Source organism: Mus pahari, chromosome 14 (genome assembly GCF_900095145.1).
Source record: "Mus pahari chromosome 14, PAHARI_EIJ_v1.1, whole genome shotgun sequence".
In the NCBI taxonomy this organism is placed as follows: Eukaryota; Metazoa; Chordata; class Mammalia; order Rodentia; family Muridae; genus Mus; species Mus pahari.
The window spans coordinates 22412713-22426181 of NC_034603.1; the positions used below are offsets into that span (position 1 = coordinate 22412713).

At 38.6% G+C, this 13469-nt stretch overlaps 1 protein-coding gene across 1 annotated transcript in view; it reads left to right on the forward strand.

Annotated features, from left to right (window-relative positions):
• The window catches only part of Meikin (meiotic kinetochore factor), a 46844-nt gene that overhangs the window by 13846 nt on the left and 19529 nt on the right, over window positions 1–13469 (forward strand). Inside the window, exons 6-9 of the mRNA XM_021214023.1 lie at window positions 2538–2657; window positions 3427–3466; window positions 6115–6179; window positions 7475–7551. Coding sequence (XP_021069682.1) covers window positions 2538–2657; window positions 3427–3466; window positions 6115–6179; window positions 7475–7551 — 302 coding nt within the window. The remainder of the gene's footprint in view (window positions 1–2537; window positions 2658–3426; window positions 3467–6114; window positions 6180–7474; window positions 7552–13469) is intronic.

Below are 13469 nucleotides of genomic sequence, written 5' to 3' on the forward strand. Positions count from 1 at the left end.
ACTCATGTTGTAGACCAGGCTGGCCTCGAACTCAGAAATCTGCCTGCCTCTGCCTCCCAAGTGCTGGGATTAAAGGCGTACGCCACCACTGCCCGGCCTCTTGCGCTTTTATATTCATGAAGATGTATATCCTTCTTAACTTTGTTACTGCTCTGTTCTGGGACCCAAGAATGATGGGTCAAAATAAAACCAACTGTGGGTAACTTGAAAACTACACAGAGCTGTCCCAGTTTGTCTTCATATCTGGAGCAGAACTACCCAGTCTAACCATTATACATAACAGAGGGTACATAGGGTGAACCTATAGCTATATTCAATGGGAAAAAAAAACCTTAAATTTCCACTGAGATCAAGAACATGACCAAGTGTCCACTGTTTTCACTCTTATTCAGTATAGTGCTTGAAGTCCTAGCTAGAGAGGAAAGACAAGATAGGAAAATAAGTGGGCTATGACTACAGAAGGGAGAAATCCAGGTACCCAGACGATATGATTCCATAGGTAAAAACCCTAAAGATTCTGCTTGAAAATTCTTAGAACTGATAAACATTTCAGTAAAGTAGCAGGATACACAATTTACATTAAAAACACCCTAGTAACTTCTCTATATACCAAAGACAAACATATTCAGAAAGAAATCCAGGAAGCAATCCCATGTACAATATCCCTCCTCAAAATAAAATGCCTCGTAATAAATCTAACCAAGAGAGTGAAAGACCTTTGTGATGAAAATGTTCATACACTGAAGGAAGTCAGTAAAGAAGACATCAGAAGGAAAGATCTTCCATGTCCATAGCCTGGAAGAATTAATATTGTAAAAATGTTCATCCTATCAAAAGCAGTATGAAGAGTCAATGTAGAACCAATCAAAATTCCAATCCCATTCTTTTCAGAAACAAAAAAGACAATTGTGTGTTTGTCTGTATGTAGGCACATGTGCAAAAAGTCAGTGTATTTAAACCATTCAAAGTCTCTTTTAAAAGTTCAGAGTTTCTCTAAAATATCAACAGACTCTAAGATATTCCAAAGTTACTCTAAAATTTCAAAGTCTTTCTAAAACTTGTAAGTCTTAACTGTGGGCTTCTATAAAAATAAGTTACATGCTTTCTTACTCCAAGAGGGAAAAAAATCAGTGTACAGTCAAAATAAAATTAAAGCAAAATCAAAATTCATCAGTGAAAAACATTAAGTACTTGATAACCAGCGATTGACTCTTACTCTTCTAGGCTCCAAAGGACCTATAAAACACACAGTTTGCCTCCTAGTCATAGACCAGCTCCTTTTTATAGCTGCTGCTATCCTTGGCTGTCATCCCACAGTGCTGGCACCTCCAAAATGTAGGGCTCTCTGCTACAACTGGGCTGCAGCGTCACCAGGTGCCTCTCCTGGGTTCTCATCAGGGACACTGATTCTGCCATGTTTAAGATTAAATAGTAAAACAAATAAAAAACGAAAGCATCTGGGGAGAGAGGGAAACAGGATTCCGGAAAGCCAAAGGATTGCCACAATATCCCAGAAGATAAGATTTTTGTAGTATTTTACACTGTCTACTTTTAATATGTCTGGAGATAGATCTCAGTGGTAGAATGTTTGCCTAGCATGCATGAGGCCCTAGGCTCAATCCACAGTCTCCAAATGTCTTAGTTAGGGTTTTACTGCTGTGAACAGACACCGTGACCAAGGCAACTCTTATAAGGACAACATTTAATTGGGGCTGGCTAACAGATTTAGAGGTTCAGTCCATTATCATCAAGGCAGGAACATGGTGGCATCCAGGCAGGTCTGGTGCAGGAGGAGCTAAGAGTTCTACATCTTCATCTGAAGGCTGCTAGCAGAATACTGCCTTCTAGGCAGCTAGGGTGAAGGTCTTAAGCCCACACCCACAGTGACACACCTACTCCAACAGGGCCACAACTTCTAATAGTGCCACTCCCTGGGCCAAGCATATACAAACCATCACACCAAACATAAAAAGAATATCTGATGATATATTTTGTGTGGACAATGAGAAAGGTACAAACAGGGATGCAACAAGGATAGCATCATTCTTCCATAGCTGAGGTCTATAGAAGGTTTAACAAAAGGTAATAGCAGTGTGACTGTTGCTCACTGACATGCGGCTTAATTAACAGAGAGGAGTACAGCAAATGGAAAGAGAGCCAGTTATGTGTGTCCTGCAGCTCAGTGATCTCTGTAGAGCAGAAATCTAGATGGAAGATGAGGAAGGACAGAGGATTGGACTAGACTTTAGACTACTAGCCTGATGCCATTGTGACTTGTTCTTGGGTTCTTTCATTCTAGACCTTCAGTTACCATAGTCTGGAATGGATAGGACCCTCAGTTCAGGGACAGGGAGTAACCTGTCACATGTAGGCTTTTCAAAGTTATATATCATTTTAAAATTACACTTGTTTATTTATTTACTTACTTACTTAGCTTATTGGTGCATGCACTTATGCACACACACACACACGTGTGTGTGTGTGTGTGTGTGTGTGTGTGTGTGTGTGTGTGTACTATAATGTGTTTTTCTTTTTAGATTGGGAGCATCCCAAATTGGACGATTACATGTTCTACAAGAATTCTACTCTTCTAGACACCAGTAAAGCAGTAGCTATAGAGAAAGCGCCACAGTTTGCAAACCTCTCTGCAGTTTTGAGTGAGTTCTTACATTTTTTTTTCCCTCTCATTTGGAAAATCCCTCATGTGTGTTAGAAAATGAAAGTAAGGTTCTCTTCTCTCCTAAATGATTTCCAAGCTAAGCCTATAAGCCAAGATTGCTTTTGGCTTCAAATAATAACTAATAATAGATTTAGTACATATGGGCTTTATTTTATTGTTTACATTTTATTTATTTATTATATGTCAGTATGTGTGTATGCATGACAGATGAGCATTTGCATGTGCCTTAGTGCAAATATAGAGTTCAGAGAACAACCTAGAGGAATCCTGGGGATGAAATTCACATTGTCATCCTTGGGAGCGAGCACCTTTACCCAGTGAACCATCTTGCCATCCCATAATTTTTTAAATTACAGTTATTTAATGTATAGATGTGAGTGCATGAACATATATGTGTGCCAAGACATACTTGTAAAAGTCAGAGGACAGGGGAAAAATAAATTGGTGTGTTTGGTTGATATGATTATTGTAAAATTCCCAAGATAAAGAACGGTCTAAATATTTATGTATCTTGTAACATTTCATAATACTTTTTGTTATGTTTTACTTTGATATTTTCAAAATACCTTTGTCTGATTTAAGAGACAAAAAACCCACTATAAAACAGTCAAACATAAAATTAGAAGTTCAGTCACTATGTATGTTGAAGAGAAATATTTATTTTTATTCTGGATAATTTTATCTTCAGGGGCATCTTTGAATTATCTCTATGTCTAATGGATTGATTTTTTTTCCCCCTTTGATAGGTTCCTCTTCAAAAAACTATGAGAAATGCCATAGAAAAATGTAAGAACTAAAACATTTGATGTTGTGCTTTTCAAAACCCCTTATTGTAAGAGTTCTGTAATAGTGATGACTGCCATCCCAGAAAGTCAGATGAACTTCATTCATTCAGTGTTTGCTGAGCACTTACTCTGTGCCAGGAGTGTTCTAATTGCTGGCATATAGTAGGGAGTAAAATCAATTAAGCACAAAAATGCTGCCTGCATCAAGTCCACACTATATCATGGAGGGGTAGACATTAGACAGGTAAATATGCTGCCACAGGCTGTGTTGTAAAGGATACTGAGAAAAAGAAAGCAAGATGGGCTCTGCGGGGTTGGGCTGAGGCCTACTCCCTTAAACAGTGTGTGTGTGTGTGGGGGGGGGGTGCCATTGGAAACATGTCATTTGAGCAAGTTGAGCATCGAGCACTTTAGACAGAAGGAATAGCCGAGGAGGGCTCTGGGGTAATAGACTGAGCTTCTAGGATATTTGAAAGTAGAATGAACAGGATTTGTTGGTGGGTCCAGAGATGCAATGAGAGAGTAAGTGGTCAAGACTGACTCCACAGTTTGGGTTAATAGCACCTATGTTAAATCATGTTGTATAAAAATCAATGGGTGTATTTTTATCTTACCAAAGTTATTTGGTCAAAACCGAACTAAGCTTCATTTTATGGAGACTTGTCAGTCAAGCCTTTATTAATTCATGCTGGCCGTTAGTAAAAAGCTTTGGATATCCACCTCACTGAGCTGACTGCAAGCATTTCAAGCTCGTTCTTCCCTGCTTTTCTCTCTTAATGTAAGCAGATAGAAAAGCACCTTTTATCTGCCTAAATTCATATTAAATAAAATCAGTATTATAGGGAAAATATTAAATACTTTTAGATTGCAATTATATATCTAACTAAATTGAATTAGATTTCTAATTTCTTAGATTTTTTTGTAATCTGAAAGAAAAAAAAATCTGTATTCATTGTGAATTGCCAAAAAGTAGCAAAGCTGTTTGATTCTAACCATATATACTATTCAGTATAACACTGAAAGCTTCCATAAATATGCACTGATTACTTAGTTTTATATGTAATTTTGTAAGTTTAAGAACAGACTGACCTCTGTTGGCCCTTAGGAACATTAACAATGAATAGGACCTAGGAATATTAACATTAAATTGGATTATTTGTGTAATTATTTCAAAAACACTCAGAACTCTGTTTTAGAGGAATTATTGTGGCGGTGGTTATTACTGAGTGATGCCAATATCTCTCGATGACAAGGCTCTTGCAACAACAACAACAACAAAAAAATGTGGTATACTTGCCATGGGGAAGACTGGGGGTGGGGGAGTGTTACTGGAGGAAGCAGTTGGTTCAAGGCATGTGTACCGAACTGAGTGTTTGTGAGAGATGCAGAATCTAAGTTCAAGAGGGTAGACACAATCCGAACTGTGAAAGGCCTTGAGAGTAGGATTTTTATTTTGTTCCAAAGGTATTGAGAGCCACTTAAGGGGAGGGGAATAGAAGGAGGGACCCTGTGACTGGGGGGGGGGTGCGGGGCGGGAAGGGACCGGGAGGTGGGGTAGCATTTGTGATGTAAATAAATAAATAAAAGATTTTCAACACGACTAAAGCACATCATGAAAATTTTTAAATAATTTAACTGTTAATGAATACTTTTACAAAACATGGGAAAATAGACATCTTTCAAAATGGAGGAACTCCACTTCCAGATCATGTTGACCCAATGTCAGAGAAAAACAGCATCGGACAAGTGCATGTGTGTTGTGCTGGTCGAGGGTAACAAGAACTAGAGAAGGAACCAGGCAGAGCCGTTCTTCCCTTAGCACTGAGTGTGAGCTGGGCCAGAGGGAAGATTAATGCTTAATAGGAAGAGTTTGAAGTTGTGCTAACACAGTGGACTCTTTATCACTTAAAAATGTCTGTTTATTCAGAGGATACCTGAGATGCATTAGTAAGAAATTGTTTACATGAAAGTTCAGTCAGAAGTAAGACAGTTCTATTTGTACATCTGAGCTTAAAGGGAAATGAGAGAAAACAGTTTGCTCTTTCTGAGCCCACTTTTCAATTATCCAGTGTAAGAATCTGCCCTCACTTCTGGCCGTCAACTCTCATCTTCAAGGAAATCTTCCATCTTTCTTAGATCATCTTTTGTTCAACACTTTGGATCCTTATACATTATTGTACTAGCTCACCCTCTCCTATGTGTTCAGTTAGAATGAAACACAATCTCATTTGTGGAAGTTCCAAAGAGAGAAAGATATTCATCTCTAAAACCATCGCTCAGATCAAAAATGTCACACCAGATTCTTGGGTAGCAGGTTTGCTGTCTCTTTTGCATAAATAAGGCAAGTAAGGCTCAGGACAAGTTGGTTAGCTTTCCCAAGGCCCCTAAAATATGAGTAGCAGATCTGGCTTAAACTCCAGTCTACGTAATTCTAAACATTATGGTTTCCCTCTACAGACACGGGTCACACTGATAAACATGTAAGTGCATGTTATTGTTAACTGTTACTATACACATGATGCATTTTTCTAATCAGCTGTAGTTCCCCTACAGAATAATTAATTGCATATCTTTACTTTCAGTATAATTTGCAGATAATTGAAAATTACTAAAAGATTAGAAAATATCACTAATTTGTTCTTATTACAGAGGGATGACATTAGCGGCCCAACATATTTCTCCAGAACCAAAGTTTACTTCAAATTTAGCATCAGGTAATAATTAATGGCACTAATTAATACTGAGCACCAAAAAAATACAAATGGGGGGAGAAAACCATTCATAGGAAAGTGCTCATGGTATAAAAACCAATCCTGGTTGCACCTAGGTCTTCTCAAATCAAAAGTATTGCTTTGTGAAGGAAAATACTATTTTAAAAACATGATGGTTGGGCAGAGTAGTGATTCTAGAATTCTATATGCTTCTATATTCCTCCTTTTTTTCAATGTTTCCCTAATTGGTTATGCAAATGTCACTGAAAAGAGTAGAACACATGCCATTTTCATAGGGGAATATTGGAAAGGATCAGGGTGATCTGAGTAACAAGCTAAAAAGCCCATCTTTAGAAGCTAGGTGTGTGTACAGTGCAGGCATTTGGGAGTCACTGAGTATCTGAAGCTAGAGAGCAACATTCTTCCAGCAATTTGTATGTGGTGTTACCCTCCATAGTCATCTCCCTGCCTATTGTCCAGTGGGCTAGGCAAGGTTGTAGTAAGCTAAAGGAGCCCTTGGAAGAAACGCAGCCACAGGTAAGAGGTGGTGTAGAAGCGGGGAATATGGAGCACAGAGAAATTTCAAATGACACAGGCCATGCCTGAATTTGTTTTCAATGCCGATAGAGATAGGTATAGTGGCGGGTACCTGAAATAGTTGCTACTCAGGAAGCTGAGATGGAAGAATGGCTTATACCTAGGAATTCAGATCTGTGCAACATAGACACCTCATTTTATTGGTAAGTAAATGGTTAAGTACCCTGAGGAAGGTCACAGTAGAAAGAGGGTGTCTAAATACAGGGGAGGAGAAATAAAGAAATTCACTCACCTACACACATCCCTGCTAACTCATAAGTAAACCATGTATTTACATCTGTGAAACACAGAGTTCTGAGATGGGCTTTTATTTTATGGGTGTGCATGTTTTGACTGTATGTAAATGTGTGTGCCATACATGTACAGTGCCCATAGTAGCCACTGGTACTCCTGGAACTGCAGTTACAGATGGTTGTGAACCACCACGTGGGTGCTGGCAATCAAGCACAGGTCCTCAGCAAGAGTAGTGCTCTTAACCAGTGGGCTATCTCCAGCCCTAACTGGCATAAATCTTTAAAGGATATTTTCTTCTATCTGAGGTGAGTGAGATTATTCAACACACATGAAGTTTTTCCTTCTGTAAAAGAGGTAAAGTCATTAAAACCAGGGCCTTGGTTTGGTTTCAGTTTTGATTTTGAATTCTCTGTCTTCTGTACTTCCAGTTAATGGCTGGTTAAATAGAATGAAACTTATGTTTTCAGTTGTAGAAAATGCAGCTTCTGAGGTTGTATTTGCTGAGAAAACTGACCCTCCAACCACGGAAAAAACAAAGAAAAAGGCAAGTATTGAAAAAGGATAACTATACAAATATTTGCACTGATAAAAGGTGTGATTTTAATCAACACATATAGAAATGATTTTCTGTGTATTTTTGGCAAAAGAAAAAGCATTTTGGAACATAAGATTTACTCAATCTGTGAAAAACCGATGCAGACCATACATGAATATATTCTTTTATTAAACTTATATAAAGTAAGTCTAATAAAAGAATGAAAATGGAGAATGAAAATATATTTTACATTTTCCTGATTTCCTTTTAATGACTAGGTATACATTATTCATTAAAGCACAGAGTTATGTGTTACCAGAGTAGCATTTCATGCTGACGATTGCAGTGAATTAGGCTTGGAGGCTGAAACTCTGGGAAAGACTTTGGAGTTTAAAAGCCTTTCATTAATTGTACTGAGTTTTTAGAAATATAGATATCATCCAGTCAGATAGTTGTTTTGTTTGTCTGCTTGCGTGTTTGATGGTATCTATCTTATAGCTGATAAAACAGGCTTCCATTTTCACCATTTTTAGTAGTTTGTGGCTGTCCTTGATTTAAAGACTCCTTTCTTTCTTTTGTATTGTTTGGGGAATAAATTGAGAAAAGGCAAACATGTTAGCAAGGAAACCTGTCAGTAAGAAATTCTAATGATTTTTTTTTTTTTTTGGTGAGAGATTTTGTGTTGGCTTTGATTAATGTGCTTTATAGGAGAGGTGGAGAGATGTGCATGGATTGAAGATAATTTTGCCCTTAAAGTTGACAGATTGACATACAAGATGGAGTGACAAGTGTTGAAAAAGACTTCTAAGCTTTGTCCTGAGCAGTTGATTGATAATGATGTTATCGGAGGGGCTGGAGAGATGATTCCATTTTAATCCTTAGAATACATGTAAAAGCTAGGTGCAGTAGCATATTCCTGTAATCCTGGTACTAAGGAAGCAGAATCAAAGGATCCCCGGGCGGGAGTGTGAGGAGGAGGGTGTGCTGGTCAGGTAGCCTACCTGAATCAATGAGTTCCTGGTTCAGTGAGAAACACTTCTCAAAAATGTGTGTGCACATGTGTGTGCCAATGTTAAGAAAGAGGAGACAGGCTGGAGAGATGGTCAAGAACACTGGCTGCTCTTCCAGAGGTCATAGGTTCAATTCCTAGCTACTACATGGTGGCTCACAACCATCTATATTGGGATCTGATGCCCTCTTCTGGTGTGTCTGAAGACAGTGACAATGTACTAACATATAAAATAAATACATCTTTAAGAATAAAAAGAATGAAAAAGAAGAAAGAAAGAGGAGGCAAGCCTCACATTTCTAAAATGTGCATATTATGATAATCCAAAAACAGAGAGCTCTTAAAAGTCCTATGTGAAGATGAAGTAATAGACAAAAGATCTGAGTTGACACTTCACTTAAGAAGGTTTACAGATGGCAGGAAGTGTGTTAAAATTTGCTCACCACCACATGCTCATAGAAAATTGTAAGTAAAACAATCTACACTGACAGTGCCAAATTCTGCTGCAGATGTATAGTCACAGGATTGCTCTTTTTTTGCTGGGAGGCTGCATGCAACACCGCCACCACTGGGAGACAAGTTTGTGCATTTCTTTTAGCAAAACTGAGCATGCATTTACCTATGATGCAGCAATCAGTCTTCAGTGTTTACCCAATGAAGGGAACTCTTCAGTCCCCACAAATGTGGACTGCACACGGGTGTGCACAGCAACTTCTTCCAAATTCTCTAGAACTTCCAAGTGACCAAACTTGTATAGATGAGCATTGAACACAGACTGTGGCGTCTCCAAATGGTGTGGACAAGCAGTGAGTGGGCAGATGAGCAGCAGGTAAGGGCTCTTGTTGCACAAGCCTGATGACAGCAGACCGATCCCTGGAACCTATGGGAGAAGGAGAGGAGCAGTTCCTAACACTGTCCTCTGACCTTCACCTGCATGCCATGGTGCAGGTGCGCCTGTGCTCACACACATAAGCACACTAATAATAATTGTAAAGCAATGGGGTTGTCACGCCATGTGGGAAAAACACTTATCTGAACAGGTTTATATGATTCTAACTCCATGATATTCTAGAAAAGGCAAAACTATGGAGATAGTAAAAATGAACACAAAACTAATGGTTGCCAGGAACTGGAAGAAGAAAGGATGAGAAGATGAAGTATAGAAGATATTTGTTAGGGCAAAGAAGCTATCCTTTATGATAGTACATGGTGGTTACATGTTAAACATTTGTCCAAAACTATAGCATACATACAACATTGAGTGAACCCCAAGGCTAACTGTAGGTTTTTATATGCTATGAGTGGAATGAGTGTAGATTCATTGACGATGACAAACACAGTGCAAGATAGAGGATGGTAACAGGGGGAGGGATGTGCAGGACTGTGTGAGAACCCAATACTTCTATTCAACTTTGATGTGAATTCAAAACTGTTCAAAAATTTCATTAATTTCAAAAAGAATAGTGAATTGCAATTAAGATCATGAAAGTCTGGTGATTTCAGCAGGAACACTTTTAATAGAGCAATGAGCATCAAACCAAATTGGAATAGGTTAGAGCTCTGGAAGTGGGGAGGAATTCATAATTATGTATAGAATCCAACCCTAAACTCAGCCATGGCCAATATTAAGGCTTGGCACCTTTGGGTCAAGAAGGAGGAGCTGTTGAAACAACTGGATGATCTGAAGGTGAAGCTGTCCCAGCTCTGCATTACCAGGGTAACAGGTTGTGCTGCATCCAAGCTACCCAATACAAATCTGCAAATCCATTTCATGTGTCCTCACTCTCATCAACCAGACTCAAAAAGAAAACCTCAGGAAATCCTACAAGGGCAAGAAAGACAAGCCTCTGGACCTAAGACCCAAGACTAGAGCCTCGTGCCACTGGCTCACCAAGCATGAAGAGAAGCTGAAGACCAAGGAGATGCAGTGGAAGAAGCAGAGGCAAAGTACAAGACTGAGGGGGTGGGAGGGAAAGATCCCTAACGGGAAATAGCAGAAAAGAAGAAGAGAGTAGCAACTGAATGGAGAGGCTGGGTCTCAAGAAGCCTTTTTACTAAACAACTGGATACATCAGATTACTTTTGAAGGCTACTAAAAATGGTGGACAGGAAGATGGGAGCATAGCATTGACTTTCACCCAGTAGGCAACTGGAGCATCCCATGGCCGGTAGATCTAGTCAAACTTCACCCATATTTCAATCCATTGTCTTAAAGCAATAAAAGTGTCTTCCACATGCATTCTCTATTCTTTATTTCTTTCTCATTCCTGAATACCTGTCTTTGTCCTTCAACTAGATCGTCTGCTCTGTAACGCAGCTTCTACTAGTGTGCCCCTCTCTCGTACAGACCAAATACTTTACAACGGAAGTGTGTTCTGTCTTACATTTCTCTGCTACTGTGTATCCTGCCTTGTTTCAAAAGCTATGCTTATCAGAGATGTCTCTTCCTGAATATAAATCTATTATTATGATATCCTGGTATTTAAAAGTGGCCCTTTTATCTTCCAATGGCCAGTAGCACATGAAATGATGCTCACTATAATCATGCATTAAATAAATGCCAATCAAAGCCACAATAATATACTTATTCACACCCAGTAAGATGACTACACTAAAACAGACAGTAACCAATATTGGTGAGGATATGGAGAAACTGGAATCCCCATAGATCCTTCTGGGAATATGAGATGGCATGGCCATTTTGGTCTTCAAAATTTAAATGCAGATCCAGCAATTCTAATTTAACTTTTATGCCAAAGAAAAATAAAAATATCTATCATCACAAAAACATGTAATGAGCACTTACAATTATTTACAATTGCCAAAGAATAGAAATAACCCCAATGTTCACCTAATAAGTGGATCATAAAATACAGCACATCTATATAATAACATATTATCTAGCAGCTAAAAACAAACGAAGCACTGATGCATGCTAAAACATGAACAAACTCTGAACACAGTATGCTACATGAGAAAAGCAAGTCACAGAAGGCCACACACTCTATGATTCCATTTACAAGAAATACCAGGGTGGAAAATATATGAAGACAGAATTAGAGAAAGGGTCACTTAGTATTGGTGTAGTAGAATAGAAATTTGTCACTTATATGAGACTTTAGGAACAAAAATGTTCTAAAATTAGATTATGGTAATAGTTGCATGACCCTAAAAAAGATCTTTAAAATATTTCATACTTAAGTGAACTTTAGCATATATTGAATTGTGTCTCAATAAAACTGTGTAAGAAGCACTTAAACTGTTATTTTTAAATGTCCATATCATATTGAAGAGAGAAGTCCTTGAAAAGATGAGAAGGCTTCGGTTTAGAATTTAAGCATGGGCACTGGCCCTTTAACAGAAGGGTTATTTCCATTGTGCTGGGTTTATACATACAGTGTGAGAGGGTTGAATTTGCACTTACAAGGGCACATACCACACTTAGTATTCTACTCTGTCTTTAAATTCTTAATGACTTTTAAACAAGGGCCTCACATTTTGCACTGAGCCTTGACAATTTTGCATCTCGGGTGGCATCCTCTTAGGGTTATGGTGAAAGTTTTTCATCTGAAACTTGCAAAGGGAAGAAGATATGTATGAAGAAACTAGAGCACGTGTGAGATGCCCGTAAGAAGTTAGACATGTTTTGCCAGATTACACAATTCGACCAGTGTTCATTACACTGATGGGACAGAGGGTATGGGAGTGAAGGTTTGGCTGAGGATGAAGATTTGCCAGGCATCTGTGATACGAGGAATAGGGATAAGAAATTAGTTGTAATGATGAATAATGACATGCAGGTTAGATAGCTAGAAAGACGACTGAAGGAGGGCCATAGTGAAGATACAATAACAGGATCTGTGGACTAAAGGTGTTAACAAGGGGAGCATGTTATTTCACTTAACAAATAAGAATTAGGAGGGCATGGGAAGCTGTCTGAATTGATTCTGTAGTTACTATTGGAGCAAGGGTTAGGCTTTAATGGGGATTGTAGAGGCGTGAGAGAAAGGGCAACAAGGGACTCGGAGAACAGCTGTGCATGTCCACTGCCTGGTGGATGGAGCTGTTTAGAATGAGGGGCAAGGCTGAAGGAGATGTCTGTCTTCAAGGGCTAAAGCCTTTGGAGGATAGAAGTCAGCTGAGGCCGCTGCTTGCTTCGCTCAACTCTAGTCTCACGTTTACTCGTTGTCCGGGACTATACCTTCTTAGCTCCTACTTCTTCCCCACACTCTGCCCTCCTCTCGATACCCTCACCTAACTTAAAATCCTCATGACTAGGCTATCACTATCTAATTTTATGTGAAATTCAAATTTTACCTCCCTGCTTATGTTTGATGTGATTATATTTTAAGTACTATAATATTATAAATATATTATGAAACCACGAGACAAATCCATAACTGGAAACAATGACCATGTGTAATATTCAGTTTAGGGATTAGTTAACAAAGCAACACACTTTGTGATGGTTAACATGTCCTAATGTTAAGAGAATTTTCTTTTTTATAGGGTGTGGTTTCTTAAATACAGATTATTGTATAATAAAGACAATAATAAATATATTTAAGGTTTTCCATAGTATTATTTTAGATGTTTGTGAACAGATCTTAGAATTTATTTTTGTCTTTGCAAAACATTATTTGGGTTTCTAGCTCCTTTTTTTTTTTTTTTTTTTTCCCATTCCTCCACGGGCTCCCATCTGATTTAATGTGGTTAGGTGCACAAGGATCCTGCCAGCTTAGCCAGGTTAACTCAGGCGCTCTTCCACTTTCGAAGATTTCTGATCTTGTTTGCCTTTCTGTCGGTAGTTCTATTTTTTTATTCGTGTTAAGGAAATGCATCACCACCTCCATAGGTCTTAGCACAAGCGTACTTAAACAAGACAGAAATGAGTGCACCACTTCAGCAGGATTTGTTT